The 13,630-nt window shown below is 44.3% G+C and overlaps 1 protein-coding gene and 1 long non-coding RNA gene across 3 annotated transcripts in view; one reads left to right on the top strand and one right to left on the bottom strand.

Moving 5' to 3' along the window:
• The first annotated feature begins 398 nt into the window (after window positions 1–398).
• LOC140205419 (uncharacterized) overlaps window positions 399–13,630 on the top strand; it is a 34,241-nt gene continuing 21,009 nt past the window's right edge. For both annotated transcript variants that reach the window (XR_011887837.1, XR_011887836.1), the window contains exons 1-2: window positions 399–519; window positions 10,525–10,619. This is a non-coding gene — a long non-coding RNA (uncharacterized lncRNA). The remainder of the gene's footprint in view (window positions 520–10,524; window positions 10,620–13,630) is intronic.
• ift56 (intraflagellar transport 56) overlaps window positions 11,990–13,630 on the bottom strand; it is an 85,361-nt gene continuing 83,720 nt past the window's right edge. Inside the window, exon 18 of the mRNA XM_072273017.1 lies at window positions 11,990–13,267. Within this exon, the coding sequence (XP_072129118.1) occupies window positions 13,156–13,267 (112 nt within the window). The 3' untranslated portion in view covers window positions 11,990–13,155. The remainder of the gene's footprint in view (window positions 13,268–13,630) is intronic.

Here is a 13,630-nt window from a genome sequence, read left to right as displayed (position 1 = left end):
CTCTGCCACAGGAAACAGTTGAGGCCAGTTCATTGACTATATTTAAGGGGGAGTTAGATATGGCCCTCATGACTAAAGGGATCAGGGGGTATGGAGGGAAGGCAGGTACAGGGTTCTGAGTTGGATGATCAGCCATGATCATACTGAATGGCGGTGCAGGCACGAAGGGCCGAATGGCCTACTCCTGCACCTATTTTCTATGTTTCTATGTTTCTATTAAGAGATTGTGGATGTCACTAATGAGCCACTATTGAGAATTAGAATTTATTTAAGTCTTACATCCATCCCACAATGTGAGGAAGTAAAAAATCTTTGCGTTATGACTCCATTGCAACATAAGACATGTGAATTTAAAAGTCTAACGGCTTGTAGAAAGAAGCTGTTGGTCCTGGCGTTAATGCTGCGGTACCATATGCCAGACGGGAGCACTGAAACAGTTTATGGTCGGGGTGACTGGTGATCCTGATGATCTTCCAGGCCTTCTTTATGCGCCTGCTGCTGTAAATCTCCTCAATGGAGGTAAGTTCATGTCCACAGATGCGCTGGGCTGTCCGTGCCACTCTCTGCGGTGCCCAGTGCGCAAGGTTGGCGCAGTTCCCGTGCCAGGTGGTGTTAATGCCAGTCAGGATGCTCTCAATTGTTGCCTGTCCCCAATAAGCTACATACATGCAAGTAGGTTGATGTGATGGTGGGGGGCGGGGGTCACCTGAATATATTGCTACAATGAGGTGCTCTGCTATCCATTTTAGAAAGCAATTAAGAGCAGAGGGCCTTGGCTCTCTAGCATGCCAAACCAGGAAAGAGCAGCAGATTTCTTGCCCTAAAGGATGTAAGTGAACCAGGCACACATCACCCAGTATTTCCATGGTCACCCTTAATTTCCACCCTTAATTAAAAACAAATGTTAATTCCTCAGTGGAATTCAAATTCGTGTCTCCAGATCATTTTCCCAGGCCTTTGAACTGTTGGTCCCGTAATTTAACCTGCTACGCCGCTGTTCTATTTGTTATGCTAATTACATGCTTATTTTGCAAGTTTATTAATACCCTTTTGTTGTCACCTTCATTTTTGAATATTCCCCAATTTTGTGTTACTTGCAAATTTAGCAGATGAATTCTGATTACAAAGACTGAAACATTAGTATAAATTATGAACGGCAGTGGCTCGCATGCTGATCACACGTGACCCCACCTCCAACCTGACCACATATTCCGCCTCTATACACCCAGTTCCAGTTGACTCTGCATTCTTTCAAACATCAAACTGTTAAGTGGCATCTCTGTGGAATTCTGTTGTAACTGCTACCTGACACACTTTACTAACTTTTCCTTCAGTTAGTCCTGACGAAGGGTCTTGGCCTGAAACGTCGACTGTACCTCTTCCTAGAGATGCTGCCTGGCCTGCTGCATTCACCAGCAATGTTGATGTGTATTGCTTGAATTTCCAGCATCTGCAGAATTCCTGTTGTTACACTTTACATTTGCTGATTCTCCCCGTGACCATTGTGGGTTGGTAGGTTAGTTGCCCACAGCGCATTTCCAAAGTGTAAAGGTGAGTGGTAGAATCTGGAAGGAGATAATGGGAATCTGGAATAAAATGGGATTTGTGTAAGGTTCTTGCACGGTCGATATTGTCCAGTGGGCCAAAGGGCTTGATTCTGTGTTCTATATCTTGATACCATTCATTCATTCATTATGAGCCGTGGGCGATCAGGGTCTTGCCATTATCATGGTCGTTCTTGGCAATTTTTCCCTACAAAAGTAGTTTGCCATTGCCTTCTTCTGGGCAGTGCCTTTACAAGACGGGTGAGCACCCCATTGCCAACGCTCTTCAGAGATTGCCAGTGGTCGCGTAACCAGGACTTGCGATAGGCACCGGCTGCTCATACGACCACCCACCACCCACTCCTCGTTGCTACCATGGGGAGGAGGTGCAGGAGCCTGAAGATACGGAAGGAACAACTTCTTCCCCTCTGTTGTCAGATTTCTCAACCCTTGAACTCCACTTTGTAACTCCCTTCTTTTTGTGCTACATATTTATTTAGTAACCTGTAGTTACTTTATGTCTTTGCGCTGTGCTACTGCCACAAAGCATGAGATTTCACGCCGTTTAAGACACTAATAATAAGCCTAACTCCGATTCTTTATCGGTTGTGCTTCATTCACCGCTGCGACCAAGTGATGAATTGATTCTGGCATCTTCGCCCTTCCTTTCCATTCCCGAGGAAGGGTTTGGGCCGAGTGTTTATTCACTTCCTTGCTTTCGTAGTAGCTTTTCACTCTCCAGTCCTGCCGGAGGGTATGAACTTCCCCTTGCTGAAAATCTTTACATAGAAAGGAGTCTTGTACATACCGTTGAAGCTATATTTCTGAATTCCCCTTGCACATCTCAATGGCTTAATTGATTTCAGCGTGATTAAAATCTCCCTTGATTATTATTTCATGCTAGTTTTTACAATTTTCCCGATTCCTTCACATATTTCTTAACTTCTCTCTCAATTTTAGGTGCGCCATAGTCTAGTCTGATCGATTCCTTTATTACCTTTTATTTTCCACTTGGATTCTATTCGTGTGCTACACATGACTACATCACTTTTCTCCTGTCAGAGTGTATTTTCTAATAACCACAGCTGTTTTAACTCTCCTTTTATCCACTCAATCTTTGCAGAGTGTTGTTCAGTATGTCTGGCAGTGGTTAATTTACAGCCTGACATTTTGGTGCTCCTGCCTCAATTATTCCTGTTATAGTTCTACCTTCCAGTTTTATTATGGACTTTGCACATTAGTGTATAGAATAAAAACCGCAATAAAATGAAGAAAGATTCGGTTCTTTACAATGCCTTTCGTGACCTCAGGTCAGCTCAGCGTATTTTACAGCCAATTAAACACTTTTTGAAGTGTTGACTCTGTGGTACTGAAAGTCACACACCCTGACACACAGTCTCACAAAAAGTAGTGTCAGAACAAGCAAATTATTTACTAAAGTATTGATAGCCACAGCATAAAACTTGACTAGGACACTTCCATATGTTTCTTAATAATAGTGTAAAATGCTCTTTTCCGTCTGTCTGAGAGATGTAAACCCTGGATTAAAGTCTGACGTTATGAATAATCGAACATCTACAGGGGCAGCCCAGGTCACTTGTTCGAGTCTCTGGAAGGGGATTTAGAGACATGAGTTCTCCCACTTAACCGCAGTTTGTGGTTCATGATATTAAATGATTAACGTAATAATGGAACCAGGGCAGAAAGGGCCAGGTGTGTGCTATCAGGATGGCTTCACACTCAGCCACGTTTGCAATAAATATTCTGTTTGCCATTTTAATTGCCTGCTGGCCTGCATGCTAATTCTTTTCTGTTTTAAGTCCAACAATAGCCACATCCTTGAATCGTTTGTCGTTAATGTGCCGTGTCATGTAACATGGCTGATCATGATCTTTCCATGACCACGGCTGTTCTTGACAATTTTTTCCACAGAAGTGGTTTGCCATTGCCCTCTTCTATGCAGTGTCTTCACAAGACCGGTTGTAGTTACTGTCTGTTATGCCACTGGATTTAGGGCAGCAACGAAGGTCCTCATCTCTGTCTGTCCTTGGCTAACACATAGACGTAGGATTCTTCATTGCTGTTTCCGTAACGATTTTTTTTTGACCAATCAGGGTTGTTAGCCCTGAGTTGAACTCTTAAAACCTGAAAGGACAGGTTGACCACTCTTAGTATGGCCTCTACCCTTTGACCTGTTTGGCATGGGTGACCTTACCGAGAGTCGAAGCACAATTCCAGCCAACACAGCTCTCTGGATCACGGAGAGACCTGTTTTGTAAAGGCGCTGCCCAGAAGAAGGCTGGGGTCACACGCAAGCCTCCAAACCCTACGACAAGGTTGTAGTCCTCCTGGAGGTTACAAGGTGGGTGACCCCAGCCATTACCAATACTCTTCAGAGATTGTCTGCCTGGTGTGAGTGGTCGCATAACCAGGACTTGTGATATGCACTGGCTGCTCGTACAACCGTCCACCACCTGTTCCCATGGCTTCACGTGACCCCAATCAGGGGGGTTAAGCAGGTGTTACACCTTGCCCAAGGGTGACCTGCAGGCTAGTGGAGGGAATGAGCACCTTGTACCTCTGTTGGGAGAGACATATCTCCATCCTGCCACCCAACATCTTTGAATAGCTCTGCTTTTATAGAATATCTGCTGCATTATTCTTCCTGTGAAAGAATAACCCCACATTTTAGAGTCCTTGGCTCATCCTACACAAAATGGCAGTCATGGTGTTCGTCATATTCATACCGACTTCTTGGCCCACCAACACTAATCCCATCCGCCCATGTTAGGATCGTATTCTTCAATGCCTTGTCTATTTAACAACCTCCCTAAAACGATCCTTAAATGTAGCAATTGCAATGGGTTCCCCTACGTTCTGTGGCAGCACCTTCCAGATATCAAATATTCTCTGTGAGGAAAAGCTTACCCCTCCAATCCCCCTTTCAGATTCCTTCCTCCCACCAAAAATCTGTGCCCCTTACACTGGGAAATATAGCAACACACACACATAAAATGCTAGAGCATCTCAGCAGGGCCGGCAGCATCGACGGAGAAAAAAACACAATCGACATTTCGGGCTGAAACCCTTCGGCAGGACTGGTGAAAAAAAAGCTGAAGAGTAGATTTTTCACTGGAGATAAAAAGCTGAGGAGTAGCTTTTTCTCTCCAGTCCTGCCAAAGGGTTTTGGCCCGAAATGTCAACTGTATTTTTTTCCACAGATTACTGCCTGGCCTGCTGAGTTCCTCCAGCATTTTGTGTGTGCTGCTCGGATTTCCAGCATCTGCAGATTTTCTCTTGTTTGTGACTGGGGAATATCTCTTGGCCAACTATACCTCTGATAAACTTATAAACTACAATCAGTTCACTGCTCACCCTCCTTTGCTCCAGGAAAAACAAGCCCAGAGTATCCAATCTCGCCCCACAGCTAAAGTCCTTCAATCCAGCAACATAGAACATAAGATCATAAGACATAGGAGCAGAATTAGGTCACCTGGCACATTGGGTCGGCTCCTCCCATCATGGCTGATTTATTATCCCTCTCAACCCCTTACTGCTGCCTTCTCCCCATAACCTTTGACACCCTTACTAATCAAGAACTTATCAATCTCTGATTTTAATATACCCAATGGTTTGGCCTCCACAGCCCTCTGTGGCAATGAATTCCACAGATTCACACCCTCTGGCTAAAGAAATTCCTTCTCAACTCTGTTCCAAGGCTGAGCCCTCTTTTGTCCTACACTCCCCTATTATAGGAAACATCCTCTCCACGTCCACTCTATTGAGGTCTTTCAATATTTAATAGGTTTTAATGAAATCTACAGGGTGAATTCTATCATATTATGATCACTGCCTCCGAAGGCCTCCTTTACCTTAAGCTTCCTAACAATACCCAGTCCAGAACTACCTTTGCCCTATGGCTCAACCACAAGCTGCTCTAAAATGCCATCTTGCAGGCAGCCTACAAGAATGCAGCATCAATATTATTTTCCCAATCTACCTACATACTGAATCATAACTAAAATAACATTTCTCTCTTTCACCACTGTTCCCTCTAAGCCGTGCAGGTGCATGACCATGCAGTAACTCAAATGCTCCCGTGCACATACCCTTGGTAGCTGCCCAGCTGGAACTGGATGCAGCTAGAAAAGGTTTACGAAATGTGAAAGATTTTCTTTGCCGTCCTATATTTTGTAATACCCTTCAATTAATAAGTAAAATTAAAAGCATGTTATTTTTCAGTTTTCATTCTAAATATTCACAGTATGTGGTTTTCATGCCATGTAAAAATTTTCTGCTCACAGCAATGGTTGGTCTGCGCAGCTGTAAAAGAAAATTAGAGGGAACTTTGCTTTTCACTTGCCTTTTCTATCTCTTGTTACAATTTGTACCTCGTATCCTGGCTACTGTTTGGAAACCTGTACTGTATATAACTCCCATCAGGGTCTTCTTACCCTTGCAGTTTCTTAACTCTACCCACAAAGATTCTGCATCTTCTGATCCTACGTCACCTCAATCTAAAGATTTGATTTCCATAAGACATAGGAGTAGAATTAGGCCATTTGGCCCATCGAGTCTGCTCTACCATTCCATCATGGCTGATTTATTAACAACCACTATGATCTTTGATGCCCTTACTAACCCAGAATTTACCAACCTTCACTTTAAATATACCCAATCGCTTGGACTCCACGGATGATAATGATAATGAATTCCACAGATTCACCATCCTCTGGCTCAAGAAATTCCTCTTCCTCTTTGTTCTAAAGAGATATCCTTGCTTTCAGAAGCTGTGCCCTCTGGTCTGAGTTTCCCACGATAGGAAACATCCTTTCCATGTCCACTCTATCTAGGCCTTTCAATATTCGACAGGTTTCAATGAGATTCCCCCACTCCCCATTCTTCTAAACTCGAATATAGGCCCAAAGGCATCAAAAGCTCCTTATATACTAATCCTTTCATTCCTGGAATCATTTTCATGAATCTCCTCTGGACTCTCTCCAATGCCAGCACATCTTTTCTTAGACATTACTTCAAGTGCAGTCTGAGCAATGCCTTATAAAGCCTTATTAAAATGCCTTGTAAGTCCTGAGGAAGGGTCTTGGCCCAAAACGTTGACAACTTACTCTTTCCCATAGATGCTGCCTGATCTGCTGAGTTCCTCCAGCATTTTCTGTGTGTTGCTTTGGATTTCCAGCATCTGCAGATTTTTCCATCCTTATGAAGCCTTACATCCTTGCTTTTATATTCTAGTCCTCTCAAAATGAATGCCAACGTTGCATTTTCCTTCCCTACCACCAACTCAACCTGCAAGTCAACCTTTAGGGAATCCTGTACAAGGACTCCCAAATCTCTTTGCACCTCTGATTTCTGAATTTGCTCTCTGTTTAGAAAATTATCTACGCCTTTATTTCTTCTACAAAAGTGCATGACCACGTGTATTGGAGGAGTCATGACTGTCACGTGACAGCACTGCCCACTAAGCCACGCCACCTGCCGATCAAGGTTTGACCCCCTCTTCACCCATCAATGCACACCTAACCACTGGCCCCTTTAATTAGCCTTGTACTTGGCCTTGGGCAATTGGCCTTAGTAATCAGCTTAACTCTGCTGGCCCCCTTGTGAATTACCTGGACTGGACAATTCAGCTCTCCTGCACTAAAAGGGGGCCACGTGTGCTGGATTCTCTCTCTTTGCCATCTCTGAGGGACCACCCTGCTTCACTCCAGGCCGAGACCTGTGGAACGGCGCTGGAGAAACTGTTGGTGAGCTGTGCATTGAATAGGGTTGGGAGCATTGATTATTGTCCCTAATAGCATAGAGCCGTGTCTGCACAGAGTCAAGGGGTGGTGGGTATTGTATTGACTTTTCCCTTGGTTGTGTGTGTGTGTGTGTGTGTGTGTGTGTGTGTGTGTGTGCGTGCGCACGCGCGCATGTACTTTGTTCCCATGTGATTTTCTCACGTTCGTTATTAATTGTCCGCGTGTGTTTTATTGCTGATCTGACTTTTCCCACGACTGCTGTAAATTGTGCGTGTGTGCATGTTGCTTCTGTTGCCATTTTCCAACGTTTGCCTTCTGTAAGTAAAATCCTTTATTACCAAGACTGTGTGTCCAGGGTCCTTGCCTTTGAGACCTACCGAATCTGTTTCCTCACTTACAACACCACACACTTCCCTATATTGTATTCCACGTGCACTTCTTTTCCCGTTCTCCCAATCTGACCAAGTTCCTCTTCAGTTCAAAGCCCGAAGGTTGAGGTCCAAAATTGGCGAGTCTGGAGGTCAAGTTCCAAAGATTGAAGCTCTTGGGTTGGGGTGTCTGGAAATTGGAGGCCTGATGTCTGCGAGTCCAGGCCAGAGATTGGAGAGCGGAGCCCCTTTGTCTGAGAATCTGGGGTCTATTCTGGGCTTGGAGGCCTCTCTGTTTGGGTGGGAGGGTGGCAAAGGAGGCTTGTTTTGCTGTTGTTGATCGGTTTTATTGTTGCTGTTGCTTAAGTTGCTCTGTAAATATTGTGGGCATGCTACATTGGTGCCTGAATGCGTGGCCATACTTGCGGGTTGCCCCCAGCACATCCTTAGTGGTTAACGCAAATGATGCATTTCACTATGTTTTGATGTACATGTGATAAGTAAGCAAACATGAGGGGAAACCTGACCAAGTCGCTTAAAATGTTAGATGGATTTAGTAAGGTAAATTCAAATTATTTCCCTGGGTGGACGAGCCCAGAATAAGGAGATCCAGTCTAAATATTTGAGCTTCACCATTTCTGAGGGAAATCAGGAGCTTTTTTCCACACGTTGGTGGTCGACATCTGGGATGAGTATCCCACATGAGATGAATTGGAGATAGGTAGATTGAGTTGGATATGGTACCCATGGATGTGGTGGGTAAGTGGATGAAAAAGATGAGTAGATTGTGTTGGATATGGTACCCATGGATGTGGTGGGCAGATGGATCTGAGGTGCTGAGTAGTAGCAGCTCAGAGCTCTGAATGTCTGATCCCCGTTCCTAGGCTTGAGATGATGGGTACGGTTCAGTGAAACATAAAACATAGTAACCTTTTTTGTTGTTTATTTGATCATAAACACAGTACAATGAAAAGATTGAAATGGTTTCCCTGTCACTTTAGAAATTGTGATTCAGAAACTTGTATTTACCTTTGCTGATAAATTCCATATCAGCTTAAGAGCTAACTCTAGATGCTTTATCTGGGAGGTATTTTGTTTTTTTTTAAATTTTAACTTTTCAATATTTAATTATAATTTATTCCTCTTTTAAAAATTTTTAATTGCAAGACCGTTTATTTACCTCTTACGGCAACTTATTGTGTCCTGGCCCATGAGGCCCTGGCTATCAATTGTACTGCACATTGACTTTGAACTGAAGAAATCTGTAATTCTGACAATCCCACTAGCTCCAGAACAGCCTCTGAAGATGAACTGTCGCAGTGTCAACCTCATCATAGACAGATAGATAGATATAGATATTTTGTTGATCTAAAGGAAGTTACAATGTCACAGTAGCATTACAAGTGCACCGATATAAAAATATTTGAAGAGAAGTAAGAAGCAATAAAAATAAGTTACCACAAACAGCCTAACAGGAGGGAGTCATCACCTCCCCGGCTATAGGTTGACTCATTATAGAACCTAATGGCCGAGGGTAAGAACGACCTCACATCGCGCTCTTTGGAGCAGCGTAGTTGTCTTAGTCCAGTACTAAAAGTGCTCCTCTGTTCCGCCAAGGGGGCATACAGAGGGTGGGAAACATTGTCCAGAATTGCCAGGATTTTTTATAGGGTCCTTTGTTCTACCACAGCCTCCAGTGTGTCCAGTTTGACGCCTATAACAGAGCCAGCCTTTCTAATCAGTTTATTGAGCTTGTTAGCATCACCCGTATTGATGCCATTGCCCCAGCACACCGCCACATAGAAGATTGTACTGGCGACAACATGTTTTCAGGAGTGGGATTGGAAGTTACTGAGAGAAGGTGTCCCATATTGAGGCTAGGTGTAGGCCTCATCGAAGTGTGATTAATATTTTGCTGTGAATGAGCAAAACTGAGTGAACCATCTGTGGGATAAATGTTCTGTGTGGAATCCAAAATCTAACAGTTCACTTGTAGACTGTGTTGACAGAGAGCCTGGGACCATGACACAATCTGTAAAAGGGTCACAATCTTAAGCAACCATTACAGTTCATGGGCAGTATTACTGAACGTATAACTTCTGTCAAGCATGTCCGGAGTGAATCTGTTGGGAAGGATTAATTTGGCAGTGGAATAGGACACACAGATGTATAATTGGGGAGTGGGACAGACAGAGGAAAACCACGTTGTTCCAGTGAGCAGAACAGATAGTGACATGATGGGAGGGATTAAAAGGCTAAATTGCACCTGCTTTAATGCAACAAGTGTAAGTCGTAAAGCAGGTGAACTTAAAATGTTGATCAGCGCCTGGAAACACACAATTGTTGCCATCACAGGAACATGGTTGAAAGAAAGGCAGGGATGGCAACTCAGCACTCCCAAGGTCTTGAAGCTCCAGGTGTGACATTGCCTATAAGTTGTACAGTACAGAAGCAGGGCCTTGGGCCCATCATATTCATGCTGCCCACTGTACCTACCTACAGCAAACCCATTACCCATGTTAAGCCCAAAGGCTCTTTTTGTCTTAATGATTCAAATACTTGTCTGATGCTTCTTAAATATTGAGAGAGTATCTGGCTTTTCAGGCAGTGTATTCTATACTCCAATCTTCTTGTGTGAAAGAAAAACCCATCAGCTGCCCTCTGAATCTCTTACCTCATGATCTCCCCCCAACTTTTTATTCGGCCATCATCCCCCTCCCTTTTCAATCCTAATAAAGGGTCTCAGCCCAGGATACCGACTGTCTTTTCCATAGGTGCTGCCTGAGCTGCTGAGGTCCTCCAACATTTTGTGTGTGTTGTCTCGTGACTACGTCCTCTTCTCTTTGACAGTGGTTGGGGAATGGTGAAGGGAGGAATATAAAAGAAGAAATGTCATTACAATATTGATTAAGGACAATATGGAGTCCATTGCTGTCGTAAAGGAGGTGAGTACCTTAAGTTTTGCATATCAGGTCACATCGGTTGAGTTGAGAAGCGAAACAAAATGGGGCAAGCATTTTTCTTGATTTATACTGCAGGCTTCTTAACAGTACTGTTTGAGCTGGTAGTGGAGGCAGGCACTCTGGCCTCAGTTTCTAATGGTTAACATGGTCTGAACAGCCTGTTTTTTTTTGCTGTGTGACTAATGGTTCAAAGAAATAACAAAGCATTTCCAAGCTTCGTTGGACTCCTTACATTCAGAACACAGAGTTATGTTCAGTAATTCTGTTTGCTTAGGAGTGAGGAAAACAGATGAATGAATTTTGTTTAAACACAAGAGTCATATAAAAGTACAGCACAGAAACAGCCCTTTGGCCCATCTAATCCGTGTCAAACCATTTAAACTGCCTACTCCCATCGACCTGCTCGAGACCGCAGCCCTCCCTACCCCACAGTACCTATCCTAACTTCTCTTTGAGCTCGCACGCACCGCACTTGTGCTGGAAGCCTGTTCCACACTCTCATGACCCTCTGAGTGAAAGATTCAGCAGAGGCTGGAAATCCAGTGTAACACATACAAAATGCTGGAGGAACTCAGCAGGTCAGGCAACATCAATGGGAATGAGTAAACTGTCGATGTTCTGGGCGGAGACTCTTCACCAGGACTGGAAAGGAAGGGAGCAGATGCCAGAATAAGGCGAGGGGAGGGGAAGAAGTACGAAGTAGAAGGTGATAGGTGAAGCCAGGTGAGTGGGGGAGGGAAATGAAGTAAGAAACTGGGAAGAGAGCTGGTCTTTTCCACCTATCACCTCCAGCATGAATTTTGTAGATCTTCTTGCTTTTCACCTGTTTTTCCCTAAGCATGTAATTTATTCAGCAAATGAGAGTAATCAATAAGACCTTTTGGTCCAAGCAACTTGTACAATTCGGAATACAATGTCCACAGCTCCCCACCCCCACCTTCAGTGCAAAAGTAAATAATTATACCCAAACAGGAGAGTCAGGGTTGTGAATAGGAGAGGGGGAGAGGGGGAGAGGGGGAGAGGGGGAGAGGGGGAGAGGGGGAGGGGGGGAGAGGGGGAGGGGGGGAGAGGGGGAGGGGGGGAGAGGGGGAGGGGGGGAGGGGGGAGAGGGGGAGGGGGGAGGGGGGGAGAGGGGGAGAGGGGGAGAGGGGGAGGGGGGGAGAGGGGGAGGGGGGGGAGAGGGGGAGGGGGGGGAGGGGGAGGGGGAGAGGGGGAGGGGAGGGGGAGGGGGAGAGGGAGAAAGAGAAAAAAAAGACATGTAGATTATTGCAGAAACGTACCACAATCCAACTGCTGGTGTAGTTACTCAACTATTCAGAAATAAATACGGAGTGAAAAGAATGTGTCAGAAATTAATGCTTTATTTACATAAAATAAGTTACAAATTTTTGTTCTAAAAGATATTACACAAGAGGTATGTAAATACACAAAAAAGAACTGTAACATAACCATAGTGTCTTTAAGAAGAAAATACTATTTGATAAATCTTATTTTAAACAGATTATCTTGACAGTATTCTCCCTGAGATCTGGACAAGCATGGTCACTTGGGCACAGGACACAGCCTGGTGCCTCACACAAGTAATACATGCATGCCTTGATGGTGTCTGCAGGGTATTCCACACATCACACTTTGCAGGACAGGGCACCAGGGAAGGCAAGTAGAAACACACTTCCATATTTAGTTACACCACACTATACATTATTTTCCAGCTCTGAGCATCCTCTTGTTTCCAAAATCCACAATAGATGTTTGTCCCAAACTGAAAATGATTGAGTACCCCATGTGGGTTGCCTGCTGCCGTTCAGACTTGTTCCTGCTGATTCATGGGCTTGCCCCCCCCAGTGTGAATTTAGTAGGTGGGGGAGGTGCCGAAAGCTGTAACTGGTCTCCCTAGACACACACCATCAGTGCTGGTGCAAACACTGTGCTGCCACGTTTCGTTTCAATGATAATCTTACTCATCCCGGAACACACACAGCTCCATCACAATGAAACCAGTGATCAGAAGACAGTGGCTCCGGATTAAATTTTCCTGTTCAAGCTTTAGTGGGAGGACAGGACAGGGGAGGGAGTGGCGCTGGCGACAACAATGTAATGAAGAATATTAATGTAATTTATGAACTCTCCTTTACTTGAGAACCATGCAGCCCACATGCGCTGACCTGTAACCTTTCCCTTTGCATATTAATGGCTGTGGAACATAATATTGGTGCCTGTACGATTGAATGATACAGATACTGAGACAATTGATCCATTCTTTACCTTCCGAACGAGGATGAGTAAAAGCTGGAATTAAAAACCATATTGAAAGCATGGTTTTAAATTTAAATTACTTCTAGTCAGTTTAAAAGAAGCAAGTGCTTTCTCACGGAGGGCCACATGGTAACAATGCACTTTGTATGAACTCTTTGTTGGGGCTCATGGCTAGTGAGAAAATCAGAACGGAACCATTTAAAGCAACAGTTCCACAAAGAGTTTCAGCCTAATTAATTCCGTGTCCTTCCCCTCACCACACTTAGATGGCCACTCGGTTGTCTTTGGCCCACTTCTTTAAGGTACGGATTATGTACTCCACTTGAGGATTCCCGGTATTTCGGAGGAGATGGAGAACTTCCCGAAGGGTCTCCCTAGGAAGGAAGAACAATCAGTTGATCAGTTGTTTTCATTATTGAAACACGTTACTTTTATTTCGTCACTGAACCCCCGGGCTACTGGGAACCTAGTGCTATTTGCAGCAGTTGCTTGCAGTTGGTGGCACTCTGTCTGAAATTTGTTGGTCCAAGTTCCATTCCTGAGATCTGAGCACTGAATCTGAGACTGACACTCAGAGTGGTGCACTACTGTCAGGAGGGCCATCTGTAGGATGAGATTTTAAATCATCTTCTTTCAAAAAAAATCCATAACATGATTTCAGATCACAAGAATTATCCTCCAATCACTGAGGCTACGTCCACACTACGCCGGATAATTTTGAAAACAAAGCTTTTTCT

Source organism: Mobula birostris, chromosome 11, assembly GCF_030028105.1.
Source record: "Mobula birostris isolate sMobBir1 chromosome 11, sMobBir1.hap1, whole genome shotgun sequence".
In the NCBI taxonomy this organism is placed as follows: Eukaryota; Metazoa; Chordata; class Chondrichthyes; order Myliobatiformes; family Myliobatidae; genus Mobula; species Mobula birostris.
The sequence above is the reverse complement of the archived record's forward strand: the minus strand, read 5'-3'. Positions and strand labels throughout refer to the sequence as shown.